This window comes from Polyodon spathula, chromosome 24 (genome assembly GCF_017654505.1).
Source record: "Polyodon spathula isolate WHYD16114869_AA chromosome 24, ASM1765450v1, whole genome shotgun sequence".
NCBI lineage: Eukaryota > Metazoa > Chordata > Actinopteri > Acipenseriformes > Polyodontidae > Polyodon > Polyodon spathula.
Window position 1 is genome coordinate 7,398,159 of NC_054557.1, and position 14,146 is coordinate 7,412,304.

Genomic DNA, 14,146 nt, shown 5'->3' on the forward strand with positions numbered 1-14,146 from the left:
CTTTTACACTTTAGGGGAACAAAGATATGCATGGAAAACAAACAAGAATCTAAATGAGTCTTTCTAAAGAAATAAAACTTTTCAAGTAGTCCCAATAAATGATCACAGAGAGTACATTATTTCATTGCAGTTGGTCACATATTGAACTCACCTGGCTATTGGGGCTGAGGTTAAGTAACCTCCAGGAGGAATACATGAGATCTGAGAAGTGGTAGAGCAGCCTCAGCCTGGCCCGCACAGTCTCTATACTGACTTCCTTCAGACTGCTGTACTGAGGGGGGATGGAAAGGGGCAAGCCGAGCTGCAAAGGCACAGACGCACCTTCAAGAAAAATAAAATGGAAGTTAAATGCTAGACTCACATCATCAGGTTCAATTTAAATCCTTATGGATTGCCATAGTTCTTATTTTGCCAGCCGCAATTAAATAATCATTGACTAATTAAATTGCCTCGGTGCCATATTCAGAGCACCATCTACATATTATATTACTTGCACATGCATGTTTTATTTGAAGCCTTTTTGTGAGGAACCTACAAATCTTTGTGCTTCTTGCTTTGAATAATATAAAGTTTGGTCATTGTACAGATTGTATATAGTAGAAAAAACACTGATGGGAAAAAGGGCTTGAGTATTTAGAGCAGGGCAGAATCAAACTGAATAAAATGCTTATCAAGAGCAAACAAAACTGAGCACTCTCTGATCATGCTGATAACAGCGGTGTCAGAATGAAGAATACATTACCGGGTGCCCTTGGTGGTACTGGGGGGGCAGTCCATGCAGCGCTATGGCAGCGCCCAGCTGAGATCTGATGAAAGTTCTTTCCTTGGAGCATGGTCACCACAGTCGGCTCTCTCACGTGGTTTGTGTGGCCAAGTCCCAGCTAATGGAAGAAGGAAGGATTTAGATGTCTTACATTTGCTGCCCATTAAGTTGAGAAAAAATAAAAATACACTGCAAATTATTTATGTGAGCCCAAGACTTTGCTTAACCAAAATACTACTCTAGGATAAACTATTTAAAGATGTAACTTCAGTACCTAACAAAAAAAAAAAAAAAAAAAAAAAAAAAAAAAAAAAAAAATAATAATAATAATAATAATAATAATAAATAATAATTGCCATTCAGAGAACACACACACCAGACCACACCCAGAAAAGACTTAATTAACACTTTCTTGCATGAACATTGTTTAAAGCTACATTTACACATTCAATGGATTATACTTCTCTTTTGATCACACTGGTTATTAATGTGAACATATACAAAGGCTTGAGACCTCAATTCATATTATACAGGATAATGGTGTCTGCAAATGCGCAAAATAGTTGAAAGCAGAAATTGAAACTCTGTGCTGTTATGTAAAAGTTTAACCCCACTTTAAAACTCTTAACCAACACCCTCGAATTCATAGTAGGCAACGTCTTATTCCTACGCTGTTGCAATACTAAAAAGGTAGCAGATTACAGTTTCAGCCACTACAGAACACTCCAACATGTTTATCTATCTGGGGTTGTAAACATACATCAGGTCTAATCAGGTAACACTAGGTACATTAAAGCTTTAACTACGACAATTCATTGCTTACCTGTCCCTCTGAATTGCTCCCCCAGGCATAGACATCGCCAGTAAATGACAACACCAGGGTGTGTTCAGCTCCCACGGCAACGTCCTCAATAAAGATGCCAGAGAGTGCAGGGACCTGCTGAGGTCTGTTGTGGTTTCGTGCTCGGCCCTCTGGTAAGCCAATCAGACGGTCTGCAAGTGCCAATAAGATAATGTTACATCATAATGCTGATTGTTTATTTTTATATAATATAGTTACATAATAAAGGAACACACATGTCTTACTTTAGCGATAACCTAGACATCAACATGCTGATAGAACTTTTGTAAAATTATTCATCCACCCTTCAGGGTATGACTTGACAAAAGGGCTCACTGCTGCCATCTTGTTGAATTGATTATAATTGCATGAAACCTATTGCAAGATTCAGCAGATGACTCAAAAATATGTTAAACATGGTAAAACTTCTTATAGCAAGTCTTTATAACATTTTTATTTTTATCTGGTTTAAGAATGCTTAAAACATCATACCTTGACCAAATGTGTAGACGTGCCCGTCCTTTGTTAAAGCAACTGAGAACTGTGTGCCACAGGCCACTTTTTTTATACCAATGCCACAAAGCATGTCCACTTTCTGGAATGACAACATTCAATTCGGTTTAGATCATCAGTGAAGGAAATAATAAACAATGGCTTGAGGAAACCCAATACCCTTTTTCAGTTTTGGATAACCTACCTGTGGAGAAGATTTAGCTGTCGAGTTTCCTAACCCAAGCTTCCCATAGTCTCCATCTCCAAAAGCCCAAACCATCATTCCATCTGCCGATACTGCTAGGGTATGGTTCAGACCGCAGGCCACCTGTAAAAAGAAATGCTTTTAGAAACATGTATGTGTTCAATATTATTAAAAGTGCTTCTGATTAATAGTTTTTTTTTCATGATCAGTACATTTAAAAAAAGGGATCTTGCTCATTGAAGGATATAATGTACAGGGTTCTACGTTTAGATTTTTTTAACTACTGTCTCCTCGGGCCACTGAGCTAGTGTTTTTACTGGCCTGGATGCAATTTTATCTGGCCATATATATATTTATTTATTTTCATGATGGTTTTTATTTTCAGTATGTTTCTAACTGTATGGTAACCAAAGAGAGCCCACATCTCAAAAGACAGCGGCTAAACAAAGCTTTTCAACATATGTTAATTCAGCTATTTAACATGTATATAGCAAGTGCTATAAGAAGTAATCCAAACTTGGACAACATAGAAATTAGAAAGGTAATTTAACGTTATGATGAATATAAAGACATACCAAATGTTAAGCACAACAACGCAGTGACTGTAAGAAAATGCAAGATACTTGAAGTTGGAAAGGAGCAATATTATGCTACTGTTGCTTTAATTGGAAGAGATACGCACTGTGATGTTGCTGCTCATTGAGTTCTGTATTTTAATTCAGTAAACAAAAGAAAAAACTTGTGCCTAAGCAAATAGGGTACAGAGGGAAGAAATCTCGTCTTGGACATTGTTTGAACACTTTGTGAACCCGGCTAAACTTTACCGGCTTACACTGTCATGCTGTCTGCTTGTGCTCACGCATTTGTCTTTTACGCTTGGTAGCGTAAGGGACCAGAGTTCAGGTAATCGAATACCCAAAAAGGTTGCACCCTGTCTATTCAAATAGGAAAATTTTAAATTCCCACCCCTAATCCTAATTATAAACACTATTAAAACAATATTCATAATAAAAAATAATACCAATCCTATATAGTGCGTTGTAGCTTGTGTAGCCTCTCCCAAGTCAGCGCCAATCTTGTTGAGTGATACCAGCGAGTCCTTGAAAGTTTGTGAATGGCACTTTTGACCTGAATGCATCGGATCCCAAATAAGTTTGACGATTCAATCGTGTATCTGTATATCCATCGGGACATCTTACTGCGAGACTGGATATGATGTAAACGAAATGTTGAATTCACAGCAAATAAATCTGCTGTTTTATCTGCAAGTCTGGGAAACTGACGTCAAACAAGGCTAAACATTACTTTTTTTCTATGTCATAATGCTTCCTCAACTCTGAATGTTCGTCTTCAATTTTTTTTATGATTTATTGATTTCAACTCTTTCCTTTTGGCTTATTGGTTGCTTAGATGTAGAAAACCTGAGTACTAACACAGCACTTCGGTACTAGGCTCAGATTCTGACTGTACAACAAATATGACATGCAGCGGGAAAGTTAGGATTAGTTTGTTGTTATGTTTTTAAAAAATGGTTTGTAAATTAATTTTCAGCTTTTTGACACACTGGCCCATTTTCCTGGATTCATAAAACGGAAGCCATATGCACTCTATGTATTATACTAGTTAAATGTAACCGGCCCAGTCGGACCTGTGGTGCTTCCTAACTACCAGCCAAACTGCACTCTGTACCTGCCCCGGGCCACCGGGCCACCGGGCCATGGTTAATGTCGAACCCTCAACGTATCTAGCTTAACATCAGTGAATGGATCTATTTGATTAACTTGGTATAATCAGGTTTAACCCGAATTTAAAAACACACCAGGCTTTATCAGGTACAACCCCGAATTATGAACTGACATTTTACAAAATCAGACCGTTAAGACATCAGGATAATAAACCAGGGTTGAATTAGACAAATGTGTGTTACAGGCTGTGTTCCACTTTGACTCTTGTTTTGAGAATACAGTGGCTATACTTTACCTGTCCGACCTGATAGCCTTCCAGTGCTGTGACTCTCTCAGGGAGTTTCTTATTGGAAGTGTTACCCAAGCCCAGCCGACCATAGTCTCCATTTCCAAACGTGAACAGCTTGCCATCTGCGGTAACCACAGCTGAATGCTTGAACCCACATGACATCTGAGATACAGTAAACATTATAGAGTGTAATAAATATTGTAGCAATGTGCACGGCTTCATTGCATTTACTGTACCTGTTGGAACGTGAAACTTAACAGGACCTCTCATTAAAATGGTTTTGATTTCAGTGAAATACATTGTGCTTTCCATAAATTAAAAACACTCCACCATACATTTTGAAGTTTCTTTAAGGAATGGGAAACGCACAGGAAAGACTGCTGACTGAAAGGGGACTATAACAGCTACAAAAGGACTTAAATGTTTGAAAAGATTCAAACAATACACATAAACACTGAATACAATGTGAAAGCTGTAACAACCAAAGAAGTAGATATTGTACTAAAACAATTGACTGTAATGTCCCATTATGAAATGTTAGTGAACCCCCATATTCTGAAGTGTCCCTTGTTCTAGTTACAGACCTGCACAACCTCCTCTCCCTGCAGTGCTTCTATCTGCCTTGGACGTCTTTGTCGGTCACTGTTGCCGTGACCCAGTTTCCCGTAATCTCCATCTCCCCAGCTGAAGACTTCTCCACTCTCAGTCAAAGCCATGGAGTGGCCATCAGAACCACATGATGTCACCAGCTGTGTTACTACAAAACCTACACAAAACAAAATACAATCCAAAAGAGACTGATGCATGGATATTCAGTGCACTCAAAGACATACTTTGCTAAACTGTGTTCTATGTTTTCTTTTTATTGTAAGAAGTATACACTTTGGGGTTAAATATGAGAATAAAATGGAAGATAATGCTTTAAAAGAACAGTATTAAAACAGTAAAACATTGTACGTACACAAAAACAAACAGTACATCAATAACAATCACTTGCACTATACACAGGGGAAAAATAACAGCAAACCAAAGAGAGTAATGTTTCTCTGACCAAAGAGAAACATTACTAAAATTAGACTGCTTGTTTAAAACTACTTTTTTCTTCACTCGTACTTTTTTCTCATGAAATAATTGCTTGCCTTGTAATGCTGAAATAACAGTTAGCGCATGAAGATCATCGGAATTGCCTTGTCCAAGCCTGCCATAGCTGCCTTCCCCACAAGCAAGCACAGTTCCATTCGCTTGGATCACAAAGGTGCAGTTCTGACCACATATGACCTGTATTAAAAAAGGAGAGAACACTCTATCCTAAATGGACTTTAGATTTTTCTACTGCAGCTTTCTATAAATAGAACCACACAGCTAAACTTATTTTTCTTCTTAATGCCTTCAATGAAAAATGACTGTGCCCTTGCAATTTAATTTTAGAGAAAACATTTCTAACGTCTTAAATTCACTCATTTTAATGAGACCTGAAGATATTTTACCATAGTCCTATTAATAATTGATTGTCCAAATTTAAAAGTTATTAAAAGATACAGATAAATCTACTAACACTAGTGCATAGAGTTCTAAAACACAAAGCTCTAACAGATCCAAGACACAATGACAAATTAATGAAGTGATGGTGCTTACATGCTGGGCCTGTGAAAATGACGGCGCTAAAGTTGGCACTAAAATATTTCTACCGGCCTCTGCGAGCTGGCCGTGACGCCCTGCTCCCCAAAGAAAGACATCACATTTACCACCAAGGTGCCAATCCTGTGAGAAGCAAGAACATGTTACAGGTCGGGCATGTTACAGTGTAATTATTAAAACAAATAACCTCACATGCTTTTCACAGACCGTTCCCACCTCAGGTCTGGATGTTGCCCACGACATAATCTGTTCATCCATTCCATACATCCACTTACTGTTGTCCTGTAAAAGAATGATCAGCAACAATCACAAACTATTGATCGGGACCTTGTTTTGTATACCTTGCTGTGTGGCACTATACATCTCACACTAGCAGAAAGACTAATGTGAATTTCATGTATTTGGTATTTTATGTATCCCATCAGTGTCTTCTGCAGGTACCGTATAGCAGCTACAAATGCTGTTATTTGGAAGAGATTTCATTTTTCACCCATCTAAATAAAATAAGTGGTGGAATTATTTATCCTGCTGAACCGTACCAGCAGGAGTGCAAACTCATCCTCGGGCATTGGCTCCAAGTCTGGAACAGTGAAGGATTCTGGGAAACGAGCTCCCTTTGCTAAAGCCTCTGCAGCTTTCACAGTTGTGGAGAAGCACTCGAGCCAGGCCCACTCACTGGGGCTCCAGGCTGCCGAGTCAGGAGGACAGTCCTGGTGGTGAGGCGGCACGGGCGGGTTACACAGCAGCTGGTCCAAGTGAAGACCCACTGACAGGGAAGCCAGACACTGCATGTAAGGACTGTGAATGAGCTGGTCTCCACACACCACATGAGGCTGAAAACGAGAATAAACAGTGTTAGCGTTGATGGAATCATCCCATTCTGCTTATTTAAAATCTTGTATTGTGTTTAGGCTGGCAGTTTTTGATTTGGAAGCGCCAACATTTTCACAGTAGTATAATGACTGAAGGCATGTTTGTCAAAAAATGATACATTTCTTTTACTTTTACCACATATTAGGGTGTGGCACACTGAGATGATATTGACCCACACCTCATAGTGACAAGACAAATGTTTGATAGTAAATATTTTTAACATTTTTAACGCGTTTACACATTGTCGTTGACAACACATACTACATTTTTGCAGAAAAGTCTATTTTTATTGCCTAGTTTAGGGATACAAAAGGTCTTTAAAAAGGTATGTCGAGTAATACTTTTGTTCTGTCATTAACAACCACGTCAACATTAACTTTTATCAAAAATATGTTTCCTTTGGGAGGGAAAAAAAAAAGGGTTTTGTCCTTTTTCCAGTACCTTTTCATAAGCATACTGCTCCTGTAACATCACTGGCAGCCTCTCAAGGAAAGCCCTCATGCAAGGTGCCATGCTCAACCCCACAACTCCCTGCCTCTTCAGTGCGGCTCTGCATGTTGCTAGGACATGGTTGGAAGATATAAATTCTGAAGTGCAGTTCACCACCAACACATCCTGAGAAAAATAAAAACAGTAAACCACCTTTTAGGACATTATGAATAAAGTGAGATTACATTCAGTGACATCAGCAACAATAATAATAATAATAATATGAATTCAAACACTTACCTTTGACCTGTTAGAACAAGCAGCTACACCAACATCAGGGATCCAGACTATATTCTGAATAGCGCCTGATCCTGTCACCACCGACTGCAGTACTGATCCATCCTGGAACAAACGGTGATGGTTACAAAAACGTGTCTCCATGGAGAAACAAGTTGCAGTAAGGTTTTGAAGCAGCAATACCATCTAAAACAGATCTCAGAATCCCTTACCCTTAAGGACCAGATGTTCATGAGTCCGCCAACTCCTCCAGATACCAGCGCCATCCCGTCAGGGCTGAAGGCTACAGTCTTCACTGGAGTGATGTGTCCCTTCAGTTGAAACACACACCTAGCATCACCTTCTTTTCTGTAACAGTCCTGCATGTGTAAAATATCAAATCAATAAGAAACAAAATTAAAAGGTCAGAGTCCTGTGTCTACCGTGTGTGGAATACACACAAAACAAGGCATGTGTTTCTGACTACATACACCTACACATACATCTATACACATACATCAAGAGCTTGGGCTAAGGAATTTCCCATTCCATTACAACTGGATTATTGATTCTAAAACAAAGTGCTCCGTAACCCTGGTGCGGGAGATATATCTTCCTTATCAGGGATAATGTAAACTTGCAACCTTAACAGATTTTATTGTTAAAATGTAAATCATAGCTATTCATGTGTGTCAGACAGGTCCCATTTAACCAGAACTAAAACTATGTTATGTGTATGTCTATGTAACTACTCTACCTATGTTATGTCTAAATTGCTCATTGTTAATCTGTGGCAAGCTACTTGTAAATTAATGAAAACCAATGGACCAGTTTGCTACCTTTTTAGTTTCCAGCTCCCACCACCCATCTGAGACACTGGAACTTGACTCAGGAATGCTGAAAGGGTCTTGAGGAACAGTCCAGACACAAACCAAGCCATTCTGGCAACAGCTAAGATAGAAACAGAAAAAACAAATCAGATGATTGGAAAATCCTAGTGCACAGTAACTTAACATCTGCTAGCTATTTAAAACCCCTAAAACAGCATTCAAAATAACTTGAATATTTTATGACACTTCTTTTATTTAGAGCAAGCTTCAGGGCATAGTAACAATCCATCATCTAAGTCATGTATTAAAATGATACATTTGCTATGCTTTTGCCTTATATAAATAGTAGAATCACTACTCAAGATACATACGTAGCAAACATAGTCAGGGGCTTGGGGCTTTTGCCTGGTTGACCACACCAGGCAATACTATTGACCACAGCTGGGTGGGAGAGGACATGCAGGCACTTCCAGTTGCCTCCCATATAGGCCCATAACTTCACAGTCTCCTCTTTGGCACAGGTCATGAGTATTTCCCCAGCTGGGTTCCATTTCATGCAGGTGATAGACTCCTGCATGAACAAAAAAACAAGCACATCTGACTTTTCCTAGTATAGAATATTCTATTAAATGCAAAACCTAAATAATTCATGTATAGACCAATCTACCTTTGTAAAATGAACCTAGTGCACACAGAGATACTGTAAAAGACAACAGGAACACAAACAGCACACAGTTCAAAAGTAATACATCGTTGATGGTTTAGGTCCATAAAATAGCAACTTCAGTTCAGGTGGAGAACAACTGAAGACCACAGATTCCTTCTTACCTTATGTGCATCAATGACTACAATGGCTCCTTTTTCAAGTGGCTCCTTTGTGCCAATCAGCAGTTTTCCATCAGCGTAACCTACTACAAATGGTTTGTCTTCACTATACCAAGCAATTGACATAACAGCAACTACAATGAGGACACACAAGTAAAAAAAGAAAACATTACACATACGCACAATTACTCAGCATAACATAAAAAATGACATAAACAGTTACATATGCAATCTAGTAATTCACACTGATGAATATTTATTAACACAATCTAACTTCCTGAAAAATCAATATTGATAGGAATCTGTCAAAGTGTAATGGTTTGATGTGACTCAAAGCATCAATTCAATTTTATATAGTGCTCCCTTATGTATATCTTCCTTAGCTGAATAAAAACTGATACTTGCCATCTTTTCTGTAGCAATGTTCCAGCTCCATACGATGCATGGTGGAGGCATCTACCACTTCAATAAGGCCAAGGGATCCATCTATACGTCCCACCAGCAAAACTTCTAAAGTCTCTCCAGCCCAGCTCGCTATAGGGCCATCTTCAGGCCAAGTGAGGGCTGACACCCAGTGGGGCTGGATATCCAGCAGTCCTTTACCTCCTGTGATAGACACAGATGTGTTGTGAATAACTTAAAATACAAACTGTTTTTTAGTTGCCGTCACTAAAATGTCAGTGTACTGAACACACCTGGGTCAAAGGGATGCTGTAGATTAGCCATCAGGCATTTTTTTTCTAACAAAGGTGCTGGCCATACAGTACTATTCTTGAGAGTTCAGTCTTGCATATTTTGTTGATTACTTTCATGCAACACAGCAAGACACCAAGCAAGTGGCCATCAATTGTACTAACAAAATGAAGATTTAAATAGTATTTCGTACCATTGACTTGCCAGATATTCACCATTTTCTCCATAGCTGCTGCAAGGTACTTTCCACTGACACTCCAGCAAACTGGAGACAAGCTGGGGTCACTGGGGGAGCCAATGTCACTCAGGCCTTCCTCCGAAGTGTCGTCTCTGTAAAACACGCATATTTACAGTATGAGATTTTTTAGCGCACCTGAAGCCTATAAAATGCTACATTATAGGTGTGATTACACTTGAGTTGATAACTAATATGGAGATTTTAAAGTTTGGACACTGATCACTTGTATAAGGAATTGTGAACTATGACACATAGTTCATTGTTGTAGACTATTAACTATGTATGTGTTTACTGTCTACTTATTTATTTGTTTATTGGAAGATTGTTATGAGCTAAATTAAATTTCACCTCTTAACAGCCACTTTTTCAACAACTTTTAAACCTTAAGCTTTTCTTTTCTTAATAAGACCACATTTTATAAACGTTCCAGTTAAGTGTATTTATACCTCAGCAGTTAGATGGTTTAATTATTATTTAAAGCTAGGTTTGTCATCAAAACTGATCATGTATATGAACCATTAAAGAAAACACATACAATTTGTTAAAGACGCATGTCTGTTGCAGTGTATACTGGTTCTTAGTAACATTCCACACGCGGACAGTTCCATCATTGCCACTGGTTGCCAAAAGACTCTTCTTGTTGCACCACCCACATGTTATGACCTATAAAATAAATTATGCCTACATAAGTATAAAAAAGCACACTCTCATTTATGGAAATCACACAGTATAAACCACCCCAAAAAGATTACACCACCAGAGAAGACAGAAACATGATAACATTTATTCCAGAAACAAATCCACTTGTCTGTCTGTCACATATCCGGGGGGATCTGTGCAAGCACCAAGGGACTTGTAACATGCTGAATTCTGTCCTTTTTTTCTTTTGCAATTAAAGTCATAGCTGGAAAAATCCATGGTCTCAACAGTGATGGATTGTGTAATTGCCGGAAAATGGAAGCTCTAAATACAAAGGTTACCACTGTTTTGATCATTAAAATAGACCCATATGTGTTACTTTATTTCTTGTCAGGGAAAAAAGCATTAGCAGACACTGTCCATTGGGAATCCTTTCTTTAATCAAAGGCTTGCTAAGCTGCTGGAGTCAGGCAATCTGACAAAACTGGGACATATACATCAAGGAAAAGAATGTTCATTTTATGTTATAAAAAGATGAGAACAGTCTCTTAGGATCCATAGTTTGTTTCATACCCTGCTTTGATGGGCTTCGAGTTTAATAAAGGAACATTTGCGCAGGTCCCCAGACATGTCCGCGAATGTCTGTGGCTGGCTCCGATTGTCGCGATCGTGCGCTGCCAGTGTCCGCACCAGCTGCTGAGCTGCCCACTGTCTGTGCTGGGAAGACAGCCTGGATGAGAGGCAGCAAGCTGCCAACGCATTCGCCAATTCCAGAGGGCCTACAGCGGAAGGATTATATGAAGGATGGGCATACAAATGCGCACTAAAACCTGCTAAACAAAACAAGTGACATGGTGCCCAGGTAAGTGAGGAGTTTTGTGAGAGGGAGAAAATAAATACATAAATAAATAAAACAAGCGGTACAAAACAAATGTATTTTTTTCTTTTTTACTTCTATACAACAAACCCAAAGGAAAAGCCAGGGTAAAGCAAGTTGCAAAATAACCACCTCTTGTGAAAGCAAGAGACTGTGATATGAATGAGAAAATGCCTGAAAGTAATGTTTAACTAAGAAAATAGTGGATAGACAAGTAGTATTGAAAAAGTGATATGAAAAAGGTACAATAAAAAGGCTTGCAGACTATACTGCATATTACATTTTCAGAATGTCGATAAGATTCCAATTGACAATTATGCAAGAAAAAAAATTACAATTTAAAAATTAGCAAGTGTTTGAAAAAAGTACTGTAATTGTGCAAGAGCAAACCTCTCTTCTCAATATCTGCCTTGTCGTAGTTGGGTCTCAGTTTAGCCCCCTTGTCCGCTAGCAGTGCCACAAGTGCCTGGGTAACTACAAAGTTCGGAGAGGTCACTAGCTTGTTTTCTTCTGCAACTCCTCTCAGGAAACTGGGCAGAAACTTCCTCTGAATGGGATCATCTACTATTGTTAGATTCATACCCGTCGCTGCTGAGATTAAATTCTGGAAAGAGAAAACAAGCCAGTTATTTTAGTTTGACTACATAACTATCAGTGACTGAATAAGACGTCAAGGAATTGTATAGGTTTCTTTTAGCATTACTACATATTCTACCACTGGATGATTAAACAGTTAATGAAGTATTAATTTCTGAAATATGATGTTATAAATACAACTTGTGATTTATAATAGTTTAATGGAGATGCTTAATTACAAACAGCAAAGCACGGTAGGCCACCTGTGTGCAAAGCTGAACTAGTAGTTTGGCAGCACTTGGGCTATTGGAAGCTATACAGCCCACTGCTGTACTCAGGTATGCCAGGCAGGACATGGGCTTGTTGGCCTTGCTGCCTCCTCCACGTGGGCGCTCTGCTGAACTGGTTGCCTTGGGGCTTGTTGACAGGCCGGCTCGACCCGCTGCAGCCAGGCACATCAACCGCACCAGGGTCCGTATATCCGTCAAACCCAGGGACTCCAGTCCAGCAGCAAGACTGCAGCTGGAACCACTGAGAAAGAAACAAGAACTGGTTATAAAAAACAAAAAACAACAGGAACCACTTTTGGCTGTTTGTGCATCCCAGCCTGGTCTCAGCCTGGTCTAATATATATATATATATATATATATATATATATATATATATATATATATATATATATATTTATATATATATATATATATTGTTTTCTAGATCGAAAAAAAGGATCTATTATCTATTGTTTTGATCTAGCTTTTTTTCTGTGAAGACAAAATAAGCTTTGGTAGTAAAAACAGATCAGCCCAGTAGAAAAAAAAAAGCTAGATCAAACAATTACTTGGATCAATACAAATAAATCACTTTTGTAACACATTTTGTTAACTAGTCAGTATGGAACATGAATGACCAGCGGTTGGCATTTGAACTATAACACTAGGACTGTACCAAGTGAGCTGATGGAGCAGCAAAGTTAGAAGGAATTCAAATTATAAACTATGTCATTACATGACCTTGTAGAACATGTTATTACTACAGTGCCCTTTTAGTCTGAACACACTGAAAATAATTGTATGCAGCTTTACTACCCGCACCTGACAGACAGCAAAGACAGTGCCCTCATGACCATCGTTCTTGCCAAAAGGACCTGGGCAGCACCCGTCACTCTCCTCAGAGCCACAACTCTGTCATGGGGGTTCAGCAGGGCTGCAGCCTGCTCACCAAGAGTTATCCTGCCAGAGGAGCTTTTCTGCACAGAGCCGTGACAGCCTGGAAAAAAGAGGACATCAAAACAGTTCTCCAGTATTGAACATGCACATGCATTTTAATATTCTTAAAATAGGACCTGCAGTATTAATCGCATATTTGAGCATTTCTTTGCGCTCTATACTAAATGATAAATATAAAACAAATTAAAATAAATGGCTGATTTGAATGACCTAAGCTGAACATTTTAGTAGTAAAGTGTTAATTTTATCCTTAATACCGCTACAATTGAAGTCATCAGAAAAATGCAAAATATTATCCAGAATAAACTGGTTATTATTATTATTATTAATAATTTATTTATTTAAAAGTACGGTATGGCAATATTCAGATACCTATTTGGAGAAGTGTCTCCTCCATGCTGTTGGTTGCTGTAACCATGGAGACTGATGCTCCTAATGGATCACTGTCAGGGAACTGGACTGCTTCAGGTACGATTCGACGCTCACTGAGACCGAGCGGGCCAGCCAACAGTTCAAACTCCTCCTCCCCGGTCAGCTTCTCATCCTCATCTACATCCAGCATGTCCCAGTCTTCTGAATTACAAGGAGTTGCAAACCATTCACTTGTATGCATACACTTCACAAAATTACTTATCCATCAAAGTATTTTTTATATTGTCTTTTGACTGACACAACATTTAAATCCAAGTATTCCATCAAATAAATAAAAAAAACATTATGCATGCACTTTATGTATATTTCTATGTAAAGC

The 14,146-nt window shown here is 38.7% G+C and overlaps 1 protein-coding gene across 8 annotated transcripts in view; it reads right to left on the reverse strand.

Annotated features, from left to right (window-relative positions):
- LOC121299038 (probable E3 ubiquitin-protein ligase HERC1) overlaps positions 1-14,146 on the reverse strand; it is a 57,086-nt gene that overhangs the window by 5,042 nt on the left and 37,898 nt on the right. For 6 of the 8 annotated variants that reach the window (XM_041226509.1, XM_041226514.1, XM_041226513.1 and 3 more), the window contains 25 exons: positions 13,768-13,968; positions 13,261-13,435; positions 12,433-12,700; positions 11,984-12,197; positions 11,290-11,549; positions 10,613-10,740; positions 10,033-10,169; positions 9,552-9,752; positions 9,150-9,280; positions 8,693-8,892; positions 8,331-8,442; positions 7,725-7,871; positions 7,516-7,617; positions 7,228-7,401; positions 6,453-6,746; positions 6,130-6,195; positions 5,911-6,036; positions 5,415-5,553; positions 4,860-5,041; positions 4,282-4,437; positions 2,302-2,424; positions 2,097-2,199; positions 1,587-1,756; positions 743-881; positions 152-321 (listed from right to left, as the gene is read on the reverse strand). In XM_041226509.1, the coding sequence (XP_041082443.1) occupies positions 152-321; positions 743-881; positions 1,587-1,756; positions 2,097-2,199; positions 2,302-2,424; positions 4,282-4,437; positions 4,860-5,041; positions 5,415-5,553; positions 5,911-6,036; positions 6,130-6,195; positions 6,453-6,746; positions 7,228-7,401; positions 7,516-7,617; positions 7,725-7,871; positions 8,331-8,442; positions 8,693-8,892; positions 9,150-9,280; positions 9,552-9,752; positions 10,033-10,169; positions 10,613-10,740; positions 11,290-11,549; positions 11,984-12,197; positions 12,433-12,700; positions 13,261-13,435; positions 13,768-13,968 (4,118 nt within the window). The remainder of the gene's footprint in view (positions 1-151; positions 322-742; positions 882-1,586; positions 1,757-2,096; positions 2,200-2,301; positions 2,425-4,281; positions 4,438-4,859; positions 5,042-5,414; positions 5,554-5,910; positions 6,037-6,129; positions 6,196-6,452; positions 6,747-7,227; positions 7,402-7,515; positions 7,618-7,724; positions 7,872-8,330; positions 8,443-8,692; positions 8,893-9,149; positions 9,281-9,551; positions 9,753-10,032; positions 10,170-10,612; positions 10,741-11,289; positions 11,550-11,983; positions 12,198-12,432; positions 12,701-13,260; positions 13,436-13,767; positions 13,969-14,146) is intronic. The other 2 variants (XM_041226511.1, XM_041226516.1) reach the window with 2 other exon arrangements.